Here is a 16,548-nt window from a genome sequence, read left to right as displayed (position 1 = left end):
CTCCCTTTTCTGAAACCATACTGATTGTCATGAAGTAAGTTGTTGTAGTTAAAATAATTGTATACTCTGTTGAAGATAATTCTTTCTAAAATTTTAGAAAATATAGAAAGAACAGAGATGGGACGATAATTACTGATATTGGATCTGTCACCTTCTTTATGGATAGGGGTAACCCTAGCAAGTTTTAAACTTTCAGGAAAAATACCTTGATGAAAAGATGCTCTGAAAATTTTAAAAAGAATATTTTTTAATTGTTTGTAGCAATCTATAACAACATTTTCGTTTATTTCATCTGCACCAGGTGCTTTATTTTTTTTTTAAAGATTTGAAAGCTTTTTCAAACTCATCAAATGATAGTTCGGCAGATAATTCTTCAGAGCAAATATCTTTATCAATAGGTATCAAAAAATCATAAAATGAGGTTTGGGTTTTTGGTATTTTACTTGACAGAGTTGATCCAATTTCAGTGAAATATTTATTGAATTCATGAGCTATTATTTGTTGTTTATACAAGCTATTATTATCGACTAAGTGCTTTTTGAGTCATTTTTAACCTTATTAATTAATTTTGAGTAGTAAGTTTTTTTTAAATTTTTTCGGACTTTTTTAGATTTTAGGGGAATTTATAGTGTCTGGTTTAAGGTAAAAGGTACCTTGTTTCCGTTTTAACTTTTTAACAGAGTAAAACATTTTAAACTATTTTTGGAATTAGCAGAAAATCTCCAACTAAATAATTTTCTTTATTTTTTAAATTTTTAAACCTATCATGCATGCAAACCTAATTTAAAAAAAAAAATTAAAATTAGAATTAGTGTTTGAACTTCATAAGTAAAGCAATCATTTTAATAAAATTATTTTGATATTTTATAATTTTCCACACACTGAAAATTATAAAACTCCCTTAAAATTTGCAAATATCTTGATTTAGTGAAGATATTTAGTTTTCCCGACAAGTGTCCGCTTGAACAATCAACAATGGTGGAGATTTACAGTTTTTACTATGCAAGATCAAGCATTTTGATTGCATCGAAAATCGAAAAAATAGAAAGATTTTTTTTTTTATTGATAGCTACGACCAGTCTCTGTAAAGATCTGTAATGCAAAAGATCTGTAATAAACTTTCAAAGAACATATAATGCCCTGATTCATTGTTTGACGTGGTATTCGGTGGTAAATAAAAATAAGCTCAATAGATTTTAGATTAATCAATCATCGGGTGTTCTGGGCGGTTATCTATTATAAACGCTGGTTTCTTTTTTTCTTTTGTAAACTTTGTGTTCATTTCTCGTATCAACACTTCGAGCAGTACGCTATCCATTCAGTTTAGTTTGATTTCTGTACCTGCAAGGTAAGTGCATAACTCTTTTGAAGCAACGAGGTGATTTTGCTTTACCAACATGAACAACATTACAAACATGAATTTTATCACCGGCTGCATTTGCTGCGGCCATCCCAATCGAATTTTACAAAGCTTTCCTTCTACGAGCCTCATATTGAAGAATTAGTGACTTATTAGGTTGCATACGAAAAAATAATCTAAATTTACCTGCATTATAAATTTCATCAACTTTATACATGGATACAATAGTAGTAAGACTTTTTTCCTTCCATGTAGTAATCATATCAGTTGCACAAAAGTTACTCTCTGCACATAATTATCTAAATTTGAAAATGATCTTGCGTTTTCATTGATTCGAAAATTTTTCTTCATTTTTGATCCATGTTGACAGCATTTTTGGAAACCAATACTTTATAGCAAACTAAGACTTTGACGATTCTTTTCCAATTTCCTTTAAAACAGTGTTCATTTCTTTGATTGATTTTGTGTTAATCTTTCTCTTTACAGCGACAGTAGTCATTGTAAAACACTTCTATAATAATATTATAGAACCAACGCACGTTAGTATAACTTGTATAAAAACTATTCTAACATCAAAACTGTTAATATTGTTTACATTGCAATGCAAGGTTTTTAAATAAATTAACTAACGGGGATTCGAGTTATCAAGTGATCTTTATGAGAAAGTATTGGTTTTTAGGTATTAGGTTCAAGGGGAAATTGAAAGTACTTTGAGTTACTGGAAGTTCGAGTTATCCGGGTTCGAGATATCGGGAATTCACTGTATTACAGTTGTTAAAATATTTCAAGAATTTTATTTTGAGTATTGTTTAATAAACAGATATTATGTTCTTGGTCATAAAAATTTATACTTTCGTACTGTTTCACAAGGTGGGTGGGAATAAATAGGGGAGGGGGCGAGGGATATACTATGATGAAAAATAAACGAAAACTTAATTTTTGACAAAACGAGATTTATAAAACTTTTTAAAGGTCGACGATTTTTAAATAAAGCTTTCATTCTTATTAGTGACTAATGTATATATTTTCTGATTTTATTTCTGGCTTAGAGATATTTTTAAGTAAAAATTAATAAATAGGGGAGAGGGGGAGGGCTAATAATAAGCTGGGGTAGGTGGGAAAAATTTCCAAAAATTAATAAACGTCCCTCCCGTGTATTAAGCATCTAAGAGTGATAATAATGAATTTTATTTTGAGTTGAACAAGCAATGCTTTATTATTATATTTTTAAACTAAATTAGGAAAAAATTTAAAATATATTTTATATATCCAATGCAGGGATATTTCGATACCAGAATAAATGTCTGGTTAAATCGGGTATCAAAATACCGCTTTTACGACATGCGCTAAAAGTACAAAAGCTCTAAAAATAACTTGTACAAACCGTTTTACTAGCGTAAAGTTTTTTTTTTTTTTATTAACAAAGTAAAATACGACAACATTATCTAGTTAAAATTTTTTACAGAAAGTCAATGAAAAATAAAAAAAGACAAAAAAAAATTTCTTTTTTAATAAGTTTTTGAAAATATTTACATAGCAGAAATACTTTTTGATATCGCCAATGCATTAGAGCTCTTGGTTAATTTATAATCATCAATTTTTTTTTTATAAATGATTTGAAGCTCGCTCAATATCCATCATGTCATCCAATATCTAAATGAAATTTCTTGATATTAGTTCAACATTTTCATAACATTCTACCAATAATTTTAACTATTCTTAGTACTTGTAGTGGTCATCGGGATCATCTAGAGCCCATTTTTACTAAGAACTCATTTTTACTAAGAGTCAATTTAAATCTATTATTAAAACTAAGAAGTACTCGATTTTTGAAAACATCGTTGTTTTGAAAAATTTCAAACACGTTTTTAAATATTTAAAACGTACAAGTATCTAAATATCAAAGGTAATTTCAGTTTAAACAAAAAAAGATTGAAGATTTAGACAATTAGAGAAAATTCATAACTAAAAGTATTCTTTTCTTGATAAGTACCGTTTTAGGGTTTTTAGCTTTTCAAAAGAGAAGTTATTAAAAATAAAGTTTTTAGCTTTGCAAAGGTAAGAGAAGTTATTAAAAATAAAGTTTTTAGCTTTGCAAAGGTAAGAGAAGTTGTTAAAAATAAACTTTTTAGCTTTGCAAAGGTAAGAGAAATTATTAAAAATAAAGTTTTTAGCTTTGCAAAGGTAAGAGAAGTTATTAAAAATAAAGTTTTTAGCTTTGCAAAGGTAAGAGAAGTTATTAAAAATAAAGTTTTTAGCTTTGTAAAGGTAAGAGAAGTTATTAAAAAAGTAAGAAAATAAATGAAAAGTAAAGAGTAAATTAAATGAAAAGTCGAATAAAGCTGAAGAAAAATGAGAAAAAGGCAATTAAAAATGTTTCTAGTGTTTTTCCTGCCTCTTAGTTTCAAAACTATGAAAGAAAATAATTATGAATCACGATTAAGAGTGTTTACCAACCTGCAGTTGGCTTACAAATTTGTACGCATTTTCACACAAGGTGAAAAGGTGTTTTCTAAACAAAAAATGTTTAAAAATAACATATATAAAGCTACTTTAAACCACGCCTAATCTTTCCTTTTTTTTTAGATTAAAATTAAAACAATATAAAGAAGCCGTGACTAATGGTGAACTAGGTAACTTTTTGACTTTAACTTATAAATAACTAATTTGAACAACCTTTTCATAAATGGTATGAATTATTTTTATCTTATAAATGACACAAACTTGTTACTTGCTAGAAACGCAGTCTGGAAAAAATCCTTTGAAAAACAACTTTATACCAAATTATTTAGGTTTTGTCTTTAAAAACAAACGAATCATATAGATTGCCCAATTTAAGTCAAATATCAGGAAAGATAAGTGGCATCTGAGAGGGTACAACATATTATCTTCTCAAAATATTTAATTTTACAAACTTTAATTAAAGAACGCTTTACAAATGCATTTTTAAATAGCTTACCCTGTTCAAGCTGCACCCATTTCCCCTAAATAAAGTTGCAAACTATATTTTACGCTTTTGTTAGATTTAAATTTGTAAGTTTGTTAACTTGGTGTTCTGCTAGAACACCAAATTATAGTAAACTACATCATCATTCTATAATTTCTGCATTCAATAAAATTAAGAGTTTCAACAAAGCATTGAATAGCATCGAATAAATTAAATTTATCGAATAAGCAGCACATGGTATGAATTAGATCTTTTTCCTTACTTTATAATTTCCACCATAATGTATTGCAAAAAATATTTGCTGCGTTGTTATATGACTATCAGCAGTAACTTGATATATTTAAATGAGTTTTTTAAATAAATCTTACAATCAACTTATTAGTGGTTATTATATTGATCTATCTATTAGTAGTTATCTTTCTTTAAGTAGAAACTTCAAAAACATCTCTTAGCTTGATAGGATATCAACATAACTCTGCAACATAATCAGTTGATCTATTTGCAACCAACTAAAATGGAATCAGCAGAAACAGATCATTTTTAGAGTAGGCTAGTATGATTCCCTTTTAATTAATATGATTCCATGGTTGCAGTATTTATCAACGTAATTACTTAATAATAGATTTAACTTTGTAGCTAAACAACTCCTAAAAAATTTATGAGAACAATATATTAATCATTTTCACAGCCTCGTTTTGATAACAAGTTTATGATTGAAAACTTTTTAGATTATTGAAAGTTGTTATGGAAACAGTATTATGGAATTGATTTTCCTGTTAGATAGATGTTTTAAATCCAGTCATTAAATACTTCATCAAGTGTAGAACTTAAAATTGTATTAAAAAAGATAACACCCGATAACATTTGAGATAAATTATCAATTTACGCTAAACGTAAAAAAAAAATTCACACAAATAAATTCAGTTTTTACCAAAGATTTAAATTCATATTTACCTAGAGCGACAACCCAGCGGGCACCATACATGTTTAAGACGTCTAAAACATGTAGTAACACGTATTAATACGTTTTTTAGTCTTAAACATGTCATGTGCTGCAGGTACATTTAAAAATGTGCTCTAATTGGATGAAAACAAAAATTACACCATAAATTTGCTTTTTTTAAATTGTTTCAGAGGAAGCTAACAGTTCTTTTTCGAAGAATCTGAAGAAAACAAACTAGTTTTTATTATGTTCATTTTTGATAGTATGTGTATATATATATATACATACATACATACATACATATATATATATATATATATATATATATAAATATATATATATATATATACATATACATATACATATATACATATATATGTATATATGTATATATGTATATGTATATATATATATATATTTATATATATATATTTATATTTATATATATATATATAAATATATATATATATATATATATAAATATATATATATATATATGTATATATATATGTATATATCTATATCTATACATATATATATATATATAAATATATATATATATATATATATATATATATATATATATATATATATATATATATATATATATATATATATATATATATATATATATATATATATATATATATATATATATATATATATATATATATATATATATATATATATATAGTATACCTAATAGAGAAATTTTTATAATTTTATTTTGACAGATATTAGTTAGACTCTTTTATGTAATCTAACCTCCACTGGACAATGGAATCTCATATTTTGAGGTGACGTATTTAACCAAAATATTTTGTTCTTATTTACATAAGAAAATAGCGTAAATGGAGTCGTAACAGTTGCCAATAAAGCAGTGGTACCTCAGTTATTAGCATTATTAATCTTCTGGTTATGTTGCGTCTGACCCAATATTTCATCCAAGCCCCAAAAATCTTGCTGCTTGTTGTATTTTTTTAAGTGCTTCAAAATTTTGCTTCTGTTCATTTTTACAATTCTATCAGCTGTACGTGTCATAAGTGCTTTCAGTTTTACTCTAACAGAAGAATCAGTAGTTAAAATAGCTTCTGGATCAGGAGAGCATTCAGCATTTTGGGTACCGTGTGTACCACTGCATTTTTCTGTTATTTGATATAATCATAAAGTTAAAGACTAACTATATATCTCTATATTTAAAGTAACTTTAAAAGTTACTTTAAATGATGTGATTTTGTAGTACACAACATTTAGCATAAACTTCATTAATTACAAAAAATAAGTGTTAAATGATTTTTAGTAGCATGTTTTTAAAAAGGGATGATATTTTGTCACCATTTTCTTGAGGCTTCTTATAATATAAGGGATCTAGCCAAAACAAAAACATTGGTACCAGCCTTCTATTATACTTATGTGCTACAACCATGTATTTACTGTTGAGAGAAGTATATTTTATAGTATTAATTTTTTGATTATTAACCACTCTACAATTTATGAACTAATTTTTAAAATTTCATATTCATGACAGCAGCATGTATTCTATAAATGATGTATTCTATAACTATATGTACCCTCTGTAATAAGGATTTATCTGGTGGTACCAAAATATATCGCAGTTCAAATTTAGAAAAAAGAATTTTAAAACTTTTTATTATAAAAGAAATTATAAAATAAAAATTAAGTTTTAAAAATAAATCATTTAAAATTAAAGTTAATATGAATGCCATGGGTGTCTTGATTAGATTTATTACCGATTAAAATCCAAAAGCTTCTTTGTGAATAAAAAGATTTAAACAAAAAATGTTTAAAGAGTATTTTATCATAATAGAGATTTTATAAATAAATTTTTGCCACCATGCTGGGTGATGTTGCTATCTTGTTGTTGAGGTTTAGCTTAAAAATACCTAATAATAATGATTTTTTTTAAGAAAAAATATAAACTTTAATTTATTAATCATATTGAAAAGTTGCTAATCATTTTCAAATAATTTTATATAAATGTTGGGTATCAAATTTCAAGGTTTTTTTTTTAAATTTTTATAATTAGCTTTTAAAACTATAAAAAGCTTTTAAAGATGTCAGAGAATTTTAAGCATTTACTATGCAATATCAAGTTGATATAATCAAAAAACAAACAAAAAAGATTTTAACCATTGCTAAATTATTACCTGTCCAGAAGTTGTTCCCATCTTCTTCGCAATGTCAAACCGTTCTTGAAAACTAAGTTGAGCATATTTATCTAATAACTGTCCATCTAAAATATTTCTATGAGGATTTGTGAGAGTGCGAAGAGGTACATCTAATGCCCTGTGAGTTAAGATAAACTATACTATAACATGCACATAAAATGTTTGTATTTTAGTTAATTGTTAATATTTGGTTGTTTAGTTGTTTTTTTTTAATAAAGTATTTTGTTTTTTAAAACCCATTAAACACAATACAAATTTTAAAAATCAAAGTTTAACTTTTGTTATTAATAGTTTTTTAATAAGTGGTAATCATCCATTTAAAAAAAAAAATTAAGAAAATTAAAAAACATTAAAAATGCAATTTATAGAGCAACAGGTTAAAAAAAAAAAGGAAAATTTATAACTGCTGCTTAACAACTAGATTGCTTCTTAATGATTACTCTAGAAAGTAACAAAAAAATTAGATAATGTTTGTATCTGAAATGCATTAGGGCTTTAAATATTAAGTCAAATATAAAACCAAGTACAGGTGTTAAATCCATCATGGTACTCTAGAATATGACTTTCCTATATAAGCCCAAGATCAGAGATAAATCTTACATGCTGGTCACTAATATAAACTGTGCAACAAAAACAGCACAGACAGGCTTTCTATATTTTTTTGCATATATTTGTATGTATGTATGTATGTATGTATGTATGTATGTATGTATGTATGTATGTATGTATGTATGTATGTATGTATGTATGTATGTATGTATTTATGTATGTATTTTTCTTAAGATTATAAAAATAGGAGACAAGAATACAAGAATACACTTTAATTCATATTAGATCGTAAAACTATCTGCAGTTAAATATTCACCTGAATGCTCTTGGGTTCAAACCTGCTTTGTGAGGTAAACAATCAACTAACTTATTTTGAAGCATAGTCAACCTACGAAATGGTTTTTCTGATAATGGAAAGAGAATGCCAATGCTGCCATCTAATGTAGCTACAAAAAAAAAATGTTAACCAAAAAATTTTATAACCAAAGAATAGTTAAAAATGAATTTAAATGATGTTATGTATATGACCAAAAAATTATCAATACTGCTTTATGCATAAATTACTTTTTAAATTAAATTGAAAAAAAAAAACTTACGCAAAATAATGAGTTGACGTTGTTCAGAACTTTTGCTTAGACTTTGTTCATCTTGTATAAGTTTTATACGCATCATTGTGTTTACATGTGATCCTATGTTGATATCTGCTTTTTGCAAAAGTCTATGACCACCAAAACTTTCAAGCGCTAAAAAAAAATAACACTATTTTATATTGAATAACATGCAAGTTAACTAACATGTTATTCTTAAATTAACATGTAAGTTAAAATGACATTCATATTTTGTGCATTAGTCCATGTCAACATTTTAAAGTTTATTAATTTATAAATAATCTTTATCATGATTAATACTTGTAAAGAAAAATTTGGTAAAATGCATTTTTTGGTTTGAAAAAAGATTTCACGTCCCTTCTGTGCGTCTCAAAATACAATGGACAAAAGTTAATTTAAAAACATATAAAATGCCTTAGTTTGAATTTATATGTTTATATTGAATAACATACATGTTAACTTGGCTCAAGCTCTGATGCTTTTATATTGAATAACATGCAAGTTAACTTGACTCAAGCTCTGATGCTTTTATATTGAATAACATGCAAGTTAACTTGGCTCAAGCTCTGATGCTTTTATATTGAATAACATCCAAGTTAACTTGGCTCAAGCTCTGGTGCTTTCAAAATGTTACTATGGAAAACTGTTGCTTAAGTGTGGAATTATGAATAATAAACTACAAATATATCCATACACACAAATAACGTTTTTGGAGGGAAAAAACTAATGACTTTTTAATGAGTTGATATAAAAATCTAAAGTAATAACAACTTTTTTTATTGCTATGTGTGAAATGGACACAACTTTCTTGAAAAATTTGCTTCTTGTCACTTAAGCCGAGTTTTTAAGTGATGATATACACAGTATATATAAAAAAAAATCATGTACTTAAAAAAAACCCACATCTTTTATGTTTATGACCAAAATTTTTATACTAAACAACTAAAGCTTTTACAAAAATTGCATCTAAAAAATAGATTAAAATATCATTAACAAAATATCAATGAGATTTTCAAAAAAAACCATAGTTTTTTTGTATGATGGAAAATTTAAAAAACTAATTAAAAAGGTATGGCAAAAAAAAAATCGTCCAGTTCAAAAATTATGCTGATCAAAGTTCATGGAATTTAGTATCAAGCCTTGTTTGGCCTCGATGGCCTTAACTAGATGATTTGGAATTGAGTTGACCAAATTTTGGATCTCTTCTGTTGTCATATTATCCTATGGTCTCATTATAGCTTCTTTTAAGTCATCTTTGCATCTAAATGCTCGGTCCCCAATTTTTCTGTCCAAAATGTACCATAAATTTTCAATTGGATTCAAAATCCAAGTTCAGAATTTGAGACGGCCATTCCAAAACATTGATGGTATTTGTATTTAAGTATTTAAGCTTCGTTTCCTTAAAGGTATGTTTTGGATTGTTATCCTGCTGGATTATGAAATCATTTCCCATTCTCAATTTTTTAGTAGACGGTTGCAAGTTGGCTTTAAGAATTTCATTGAAGCATCCATTTTGTCATCAATAAATGTCAAAATAGATGCTTCAATGAAATGCGCTTAACTTGTTTATCCGTGCAGTGGCCTTGTTTGATGAGGTTTGTGTTTCGAAGTTATAGAGTTGAAAGAGGGTAGTTACCACAAATGTAGCCTCCTTGACTGTAATGGCCTTTTCTGCCTTTGTGAGGTGAATAAATAAAATAAAAAAACTCACTTTATAAGCTTCTCTTTTTTTTGCCACTTTTTTTGGATTCCATCCAATGAGACCAGGTTGTATTTTGACTTGTATTTTGACCACAAAACTTTTTTCTAATATGATATCAGCATTGTTTTTGTACTTCTTTGCAAACTCCAATTGACATTTCACTTGTTTTGCAGTTAAAAAAAGTTTTTTTTGAACTCTACCTCTATAATCTTGTTCTCTAAAGGATTTCTGATTGTTTAAGGAGTCACTGTAATATTGTGATCTTCTTGAAATTATAAAGCTATTTAATAAGTTCAAGAAGATCACAACAAAAAAGTTTAAATTTAAATTTTATTTTGTTTTTATTTTATTGTAATGATTGATTTTTTAAGCTTAAAGCAAAGATCATAAAAACATAATTTAATTCTGATAAAAAATATATGATTTAAATTAAAACTAATTTAATAAAAATATATATAATTTTATTCTGATAAAAAAAATTTATAATTTAATTTAGATGTTAAAAATATATAACCTAATTTTGATTTAAAAAATATACTTAAGTTACTTAAAATTAAAGTTAATGCTTGGGTTTAACTTAACTGTCAGATTTATTTAAAAATATTACTAAATATTTGTTCTTAAAAAAATATAAGCTCATTTTTATTGGAACTGTTTTTTTGGTTTTCCTTCCTAACCATTTTTTTTTTTACTCAAAATTAAATTTTAAATAAACGGCTGCATCAAAAATTTGCACAAAACATAAGTTTTATAACTCAAGTTAAATTGCAGCGATTATTTTTTAATAAACTATATATACAGCGATATAATTTTAATTTTAAAATAATAAACTCTTAATAATTAAATTTTAAAATAATAAACTATTTATTATCAAAAAAATATTTCCAACTAGCAACATCATTAGCAAGAAATTTTTTATTTTTACACAATCAAATTTAATATTTAGTCAAGCCATTTAAAGCATTTTCAAATATTTTTAAGAATTATTATTAATATCATGTTGCAAAGTTTCTTATAACTAACTCTTTAATTCTAGAAGAAAATTTCGCAGAATATTTTGCAGAAAATTTGCAGAATATTTTGCAGAAAATTTGCAAAAAACATGTAAGTACATACTTAACAGCCAACTTTTTGTGTATTATCAACAGAAATTTAATAGAAACTTTTAACTACAAGCAAAGATGCAAATATTGCATACAACTTTTTTCTTAACATAAAAAAAACGTTTCAAAGCATTAAATACAAAACAATTTCAAAAACTTTAGTATGTTGAAGAATTAATAATAATACTATTATTATTATAAAACGTTTTCAAAAAATTACCAAATATAATATTATTGTAAACCTTTGGTTACCAAACCACCTCTAATAAAATAATAATAATCAACAACATTAATTTGGTAATCAATTTGGTAACCAAACCTCTTTTTAGATAAAAATAATCACTTTTTTTGGATATTTTAGATTTTTGAGTCTCAAACTTAAAATCATTATTAAAATTTACCTTCTGGTTGGTATGAAAATATAACAATATTTCGTTCAGCATCAGAAACTAGAAAAAAAAATTCTTACTAATTAATAATGTATAGTAAATTTCATTTAAAAAAATAAAAAATATTGTATTTAAAGTAAAAGTAAAGCATCTTAATGTTAATCATTTTGGTTAAAAATGTGCAAATGTAATGCAGTAATAGTAGTAGAGTGCCTGCTTTGTATGCTAGTTTTATCTCTTACACCTCTAGTAGTACATCACTTAAATTGTTTCTCAATGCAGAGGTCTTGTTTATCAAAGTTTATGTTTTGGAGAAAAAGAGTAAAGTAAGGGCTGCAATCACTTTGGGGAAGCAAATGACTTTAATAAAACAAAACAATATATTTAAATATATCATTAACCTTTATTAAAAACATGCAATGCTAAGAACTTATATAAAAAATGTTAAATCTTTGTATGGTTTCAGTTTTAATAAGAAATAAAAAAACACAAAAAAAAATATATCTAGGTATATTGTATTGTAGTTATCATTTTAATTTTGTATCACTTTTTTATATTTCATAACTATAAAATATAGCAGCAGTAGTAATAGCAGTAGAAATAAACATACCTACAAATCCTACTTGAGAACCATCAATAAAAAACTCAGATGTGTATGCTTCTAAAGTTTTTGTATCCTAATAAGAAAATAAATATATATATATATATATATATATATATATATATATATATATATATATATATATATATGTATGTATGTATGTATGTATGTATGTATGTATATATATATATATATATATATATATATATATATATATATATATATATATATATATATATATATATATATATATATATATACAGCGCTAGAAACACCAGTCAATGAACGGTTGATGATTGTTGACTATTGGAAAAAATGATACTCCCAATATTAATTAAGGCTGATTAAATTTGATCATTATTATTTGCAAGTCAAACATTATAATAAAAAATTTAAACATTTAAAAAAGAGTCTTAAAGTTATTAAATTAGCATTAAAATTTAAAAATGTTTATGATTGCTAAATTAAATAATCTTTAGTTGCCAATAAAAATAGTAATTAAAAAAAACCCGCAAAATTTATATTAAATAAGCAAATAAACTAAACAATAAAAAAAAAAATGTTTTTGATTGATGGAATAAACATAACATTAATTTTGTAACAGTCAAAGTTGAAGGAAAATTTGATCATCAGGAAAATCATTTGATCATCTACTTTCAATTTTTATTACTTCTGGCAATCAGTTTTGATCAACAACCTTCTAATAATTATTTTAACTTTCAATTTTAAAAAGACAAAAAAGATGTAAAATAGTAATTGAGCGCTGTATATATATATATATATATATATATATATATATATATATATATATATATATATATATATATATATAAATATATATATATATATATATATATATATATATATATATATATATATATATATATATATTAAGGTGGTTCTAAAAACAACTTTTTCTAAAAATAACTGCTGGCACCCCCTGAATATGTTGTATATAATTAAAAAAATGCTAGATTTAAGAAATTTTTGAATAAAAAATATTTTAAGGGGTTGCTATCGACCCTCGAACATTATATAGGTCCCTAATATTATTAAAAAAAAAAAGTTTTTCAAAATTATGTCATGTTGGGTCTCAAATGAAGGGAAATTATATGAAAATTTTAAAAATATTAATCATTTTATAATTAAATTTTTATTTTAGATTTTAGTAATCAAAAAGTTACATTTTTTAACTAAAAATGAAAAATAGGGAATTTAACAAGATTTTTTGATTATAATTTTTTTTATCTATGTTTTTTTATAAAATGAATATTATTTTTGAAATTCGTATATGATTTTGCTTCGTTTGAGACCCAACATGACATAATTTTGAAAAACTTTTTTTAATAATATTAGGGACCTATATAATGTTCGAGGGTCGGTAGCAACCCCTTAAAATATTTTTTATTCAAAAATTTCTTAAATCTAGCATTTTTTTTAATTATATACAACATATTCAGGGGGTGCCAGCAGTCATTTTCAGAAAAAGTTGTTTTTAGAACCACCTTAATATGTATATATATAAATGCATATATATATATATATATATATATATATATACATATATATATATATATATATATATATATATATATATATATATATATATATATATATATATATATATATATATATATATACATATATATATATATATTTATAAATATATATATATATATAAATATACATATATATATATATGTATGTATATATGTATGTATATATATATGTATATATAAATATATATGTATATATATATATTTGAATAAAATTAACAACACTTTTAAAATGTTTGTTACACTTGTTTCGAACTACATAGTTCATCATCAGTAAAATTTAAAAAAATTTTTAAAACTGTTTTTTAAGGGATACAAATTAATTACTTTATTACAAAAATCTATTATAAAATCCATTAGCAAAGGGTTAAAAAGACCATTAAAATACATTAACAAAATGCGTCAGTCTCAGAACTCAATAAAAAAAACACAAACATAGGTTACAAGTAATTAAAAAAAAAAACTATCAATAAATCAACATCATAATAGACAAAATAGTTCAAGAATTTTATGTTTGACTTGTTTATTTAAACAGAGCCTTTGCCACTTTATATGCAAGCTTTCCTTTATTTCTAATTCATACTTGCTTTGAGCAGAATCCAAATTAGAAAAGCAATTAAAGGAGACTTTCCTTTGACACACAATGTTTTTTATTAAATAATAACTTTTTATCTTCCTTGAAATGTTCATCAATGCGTTATGATAAGTTTCAGACAGTTTGTCCTATGTAGCAAACATTACAGTTAACAAAATTAAATTTTGTAAACAATGTTTGATTTATTGGAATTTCTTGGAATTAAGTCTTTTAGTGAAAAGTATTGCTTTATTTTAAAAGTTTATAAAAATAATAAAAAAACGATAATTTGATAACTAAATCTTTTTTAAAAAACTTTTTAGTTAACTCATTAATTTTGTTTTGAATATTTCTTGAATATCACCTATATATGGCAACCTAAAATATTAGTAATTAAGGAATTCGTTATTGTTGAATTTAGATGTACCAAATTTTTTATTTAAATACTTGTTTATAAATTTATAAGTTTAATTGGGTACTGATTTTTTAATAAGACCATTTTTAGGTCATTAATATTGTTATGGTAACCAAACCAGGTATTATTAAATTTAAAATAATGGTCAATAAGATTTTTAACTAGCCTGAGTTTGTAGCTAATTAAGCTAAAGCTAAAAAAATTTGTCAATAGACAGGTATATATGTCTCCTGTGATCAATAGACAGGTATATATGTCTCCTGTGATCAACTCATGATTATTTTCAATGCAAACATCCAAAAATGATACCATTTTGTTCATGCTCACAATACTAGGATGTTTAGAATTTAGATACTATAGAAAATAGTACTATCGGATTTTGAGTAAAATGATGCAAAAATATCATCTACATATCTTTTATAAAATAAATGTCTATTCCCATTAAATTCATTTAAATAATTATTATCTGAGTTCCCCATGAATAAATTGGCTAAAACAGGAGCAAGTGGAGACCCCATAGCTACACCATCAATTTGATCATAATATTTACCACAAAACAAAAAATTAGAATTACAGGTTGCAAACATAAATAATTTTTTAAATTTTGCATTAGAAATTTTAATTTCAGGATTTTTACTTAATATTTAGAAACTGCTAAGCGGTTTATAACACTTATCTAAATTTCTTCGACAGGCTGTTTCTCTTTCTGTAGGTTCATCAGGACGCTTCCTGATAAACCTACAGAAGGAGAAACAGCCTATCAAAGAAATCTAGATAAGTGTTTATATATATATACATATGTATATATATATATATATATATATATATATATATATATATATATATATATATATATATATTACATATATATATATACACACACATATATATACACACACACGTATATAAATATACATATATATAAACACACACACACACACACACACACACACACACACACACACACACACACACACACATATATATATATATATATTAGGGTGTGTCAATTTTAGACTTTTTTGTATAAATGGTTTAATAAAATTTGGGATATAAGTAAAAGTTGCAAAATTTTATGGAGAATCTTAATCTGATTAAATTTTTACTCAGGTGATTAGACTTTTATGAAAGTATAAATGGTTCTTGTTTTCTTTTAAACAGAATAAGGACATTACTGGACAATACTGCCCGTAATAAAAACAGACTTTTAAGCAACAAAACAAAGTTACATTTAGTTTATAAAAAATTATTTTATTTTACTTAATATATATAAAATGTTTTTGAAAATTTTCGTATTAAATGGGTAAAATAACTTTTAATTTCTAAAAAGGGTTTTACTCAAACATATTTTTTTTTATCTTAATGATGGTCAGTAAATTATTTTTTCATTGCCGCAATAAGTAAACAATTGCGACCTGTATATTGTTAAGTATAAATTTAAGAACTTTTAATCGATTTTTTTTATTCTTAAACATTAAAAAAAAATTTTTTTTCATTACAAAACAATAATAAATTCTCTTAAATATTTTATAACTTGGAGGAAAAATGACACCTAAAACCAGAATAAGTACTAGTACATAAATTAGTGCTGCATTTGGTACTGGAAAACAGT

At 24.6% G+C, this 16,548-nt stretch overlaps 1 protein-coding gene across 1 annotated transcript in view; it reads right to left on the bottom strand.

Annotated features, from left to right (window-relative positions):
• Window positions 1-2,860: 2,860 nt before the first annotated feature.
• The window catches only part of LOC100199171 (cleavage and polyadenylation specificity factor subunit 1), a 102,872-nt gene continuing 89,184 nt past the window's right edge, over window positions 2,861-16,548 (bottom strand). Inside the window, exons 35-40 of the mRNA XM_065819897.1 lie at window positions 12,401-12,467; window positions 11,803-11,850; window positions 8,585-8,731; window positions 8,305-8,434; window positions 7,419-7,557; window positions 2,861-3,013 (exon numbers count right to left, since the gene is read on the bottom strand). Of these exons, the coding sequence (XP_065675969.1) occupies window positions 2,966-3,013; window positions 7,419-7,557; window positions 8,305-8,434; window positions 8,585-8,731; window positions 11,803-11,850; window positions 12,401-12,467 (579 nt within the window). The 3' untranslated portion in view covers window positions 2,861-2,965. The remainder of the gene's footprint in view (window positions 3,014-7,418; window positions 7,558-8,304; window positions 8,435-8,584; window positions 8,732-11,802; window positions 11,851-12,400; window positions 12,468-16,548) is intronic.

Source organism: Hydra vulgaris, chromosome 15, assembly GCF_038396675.1.
Source record: "Hydra vulgaris chromosome 15, alternate assembly HydraT2T_AEP".
NCBI lineage: Eukaryota > Metazoa > Cnidaria > Hydrozoa > Anthoathecata > Hydridae > Hydra > Hydra vulgaris.
Note: the sequence above shows the minus strand (reverse complement) of the source record. Positions and strands in the feature narration are given on the sequence as shown.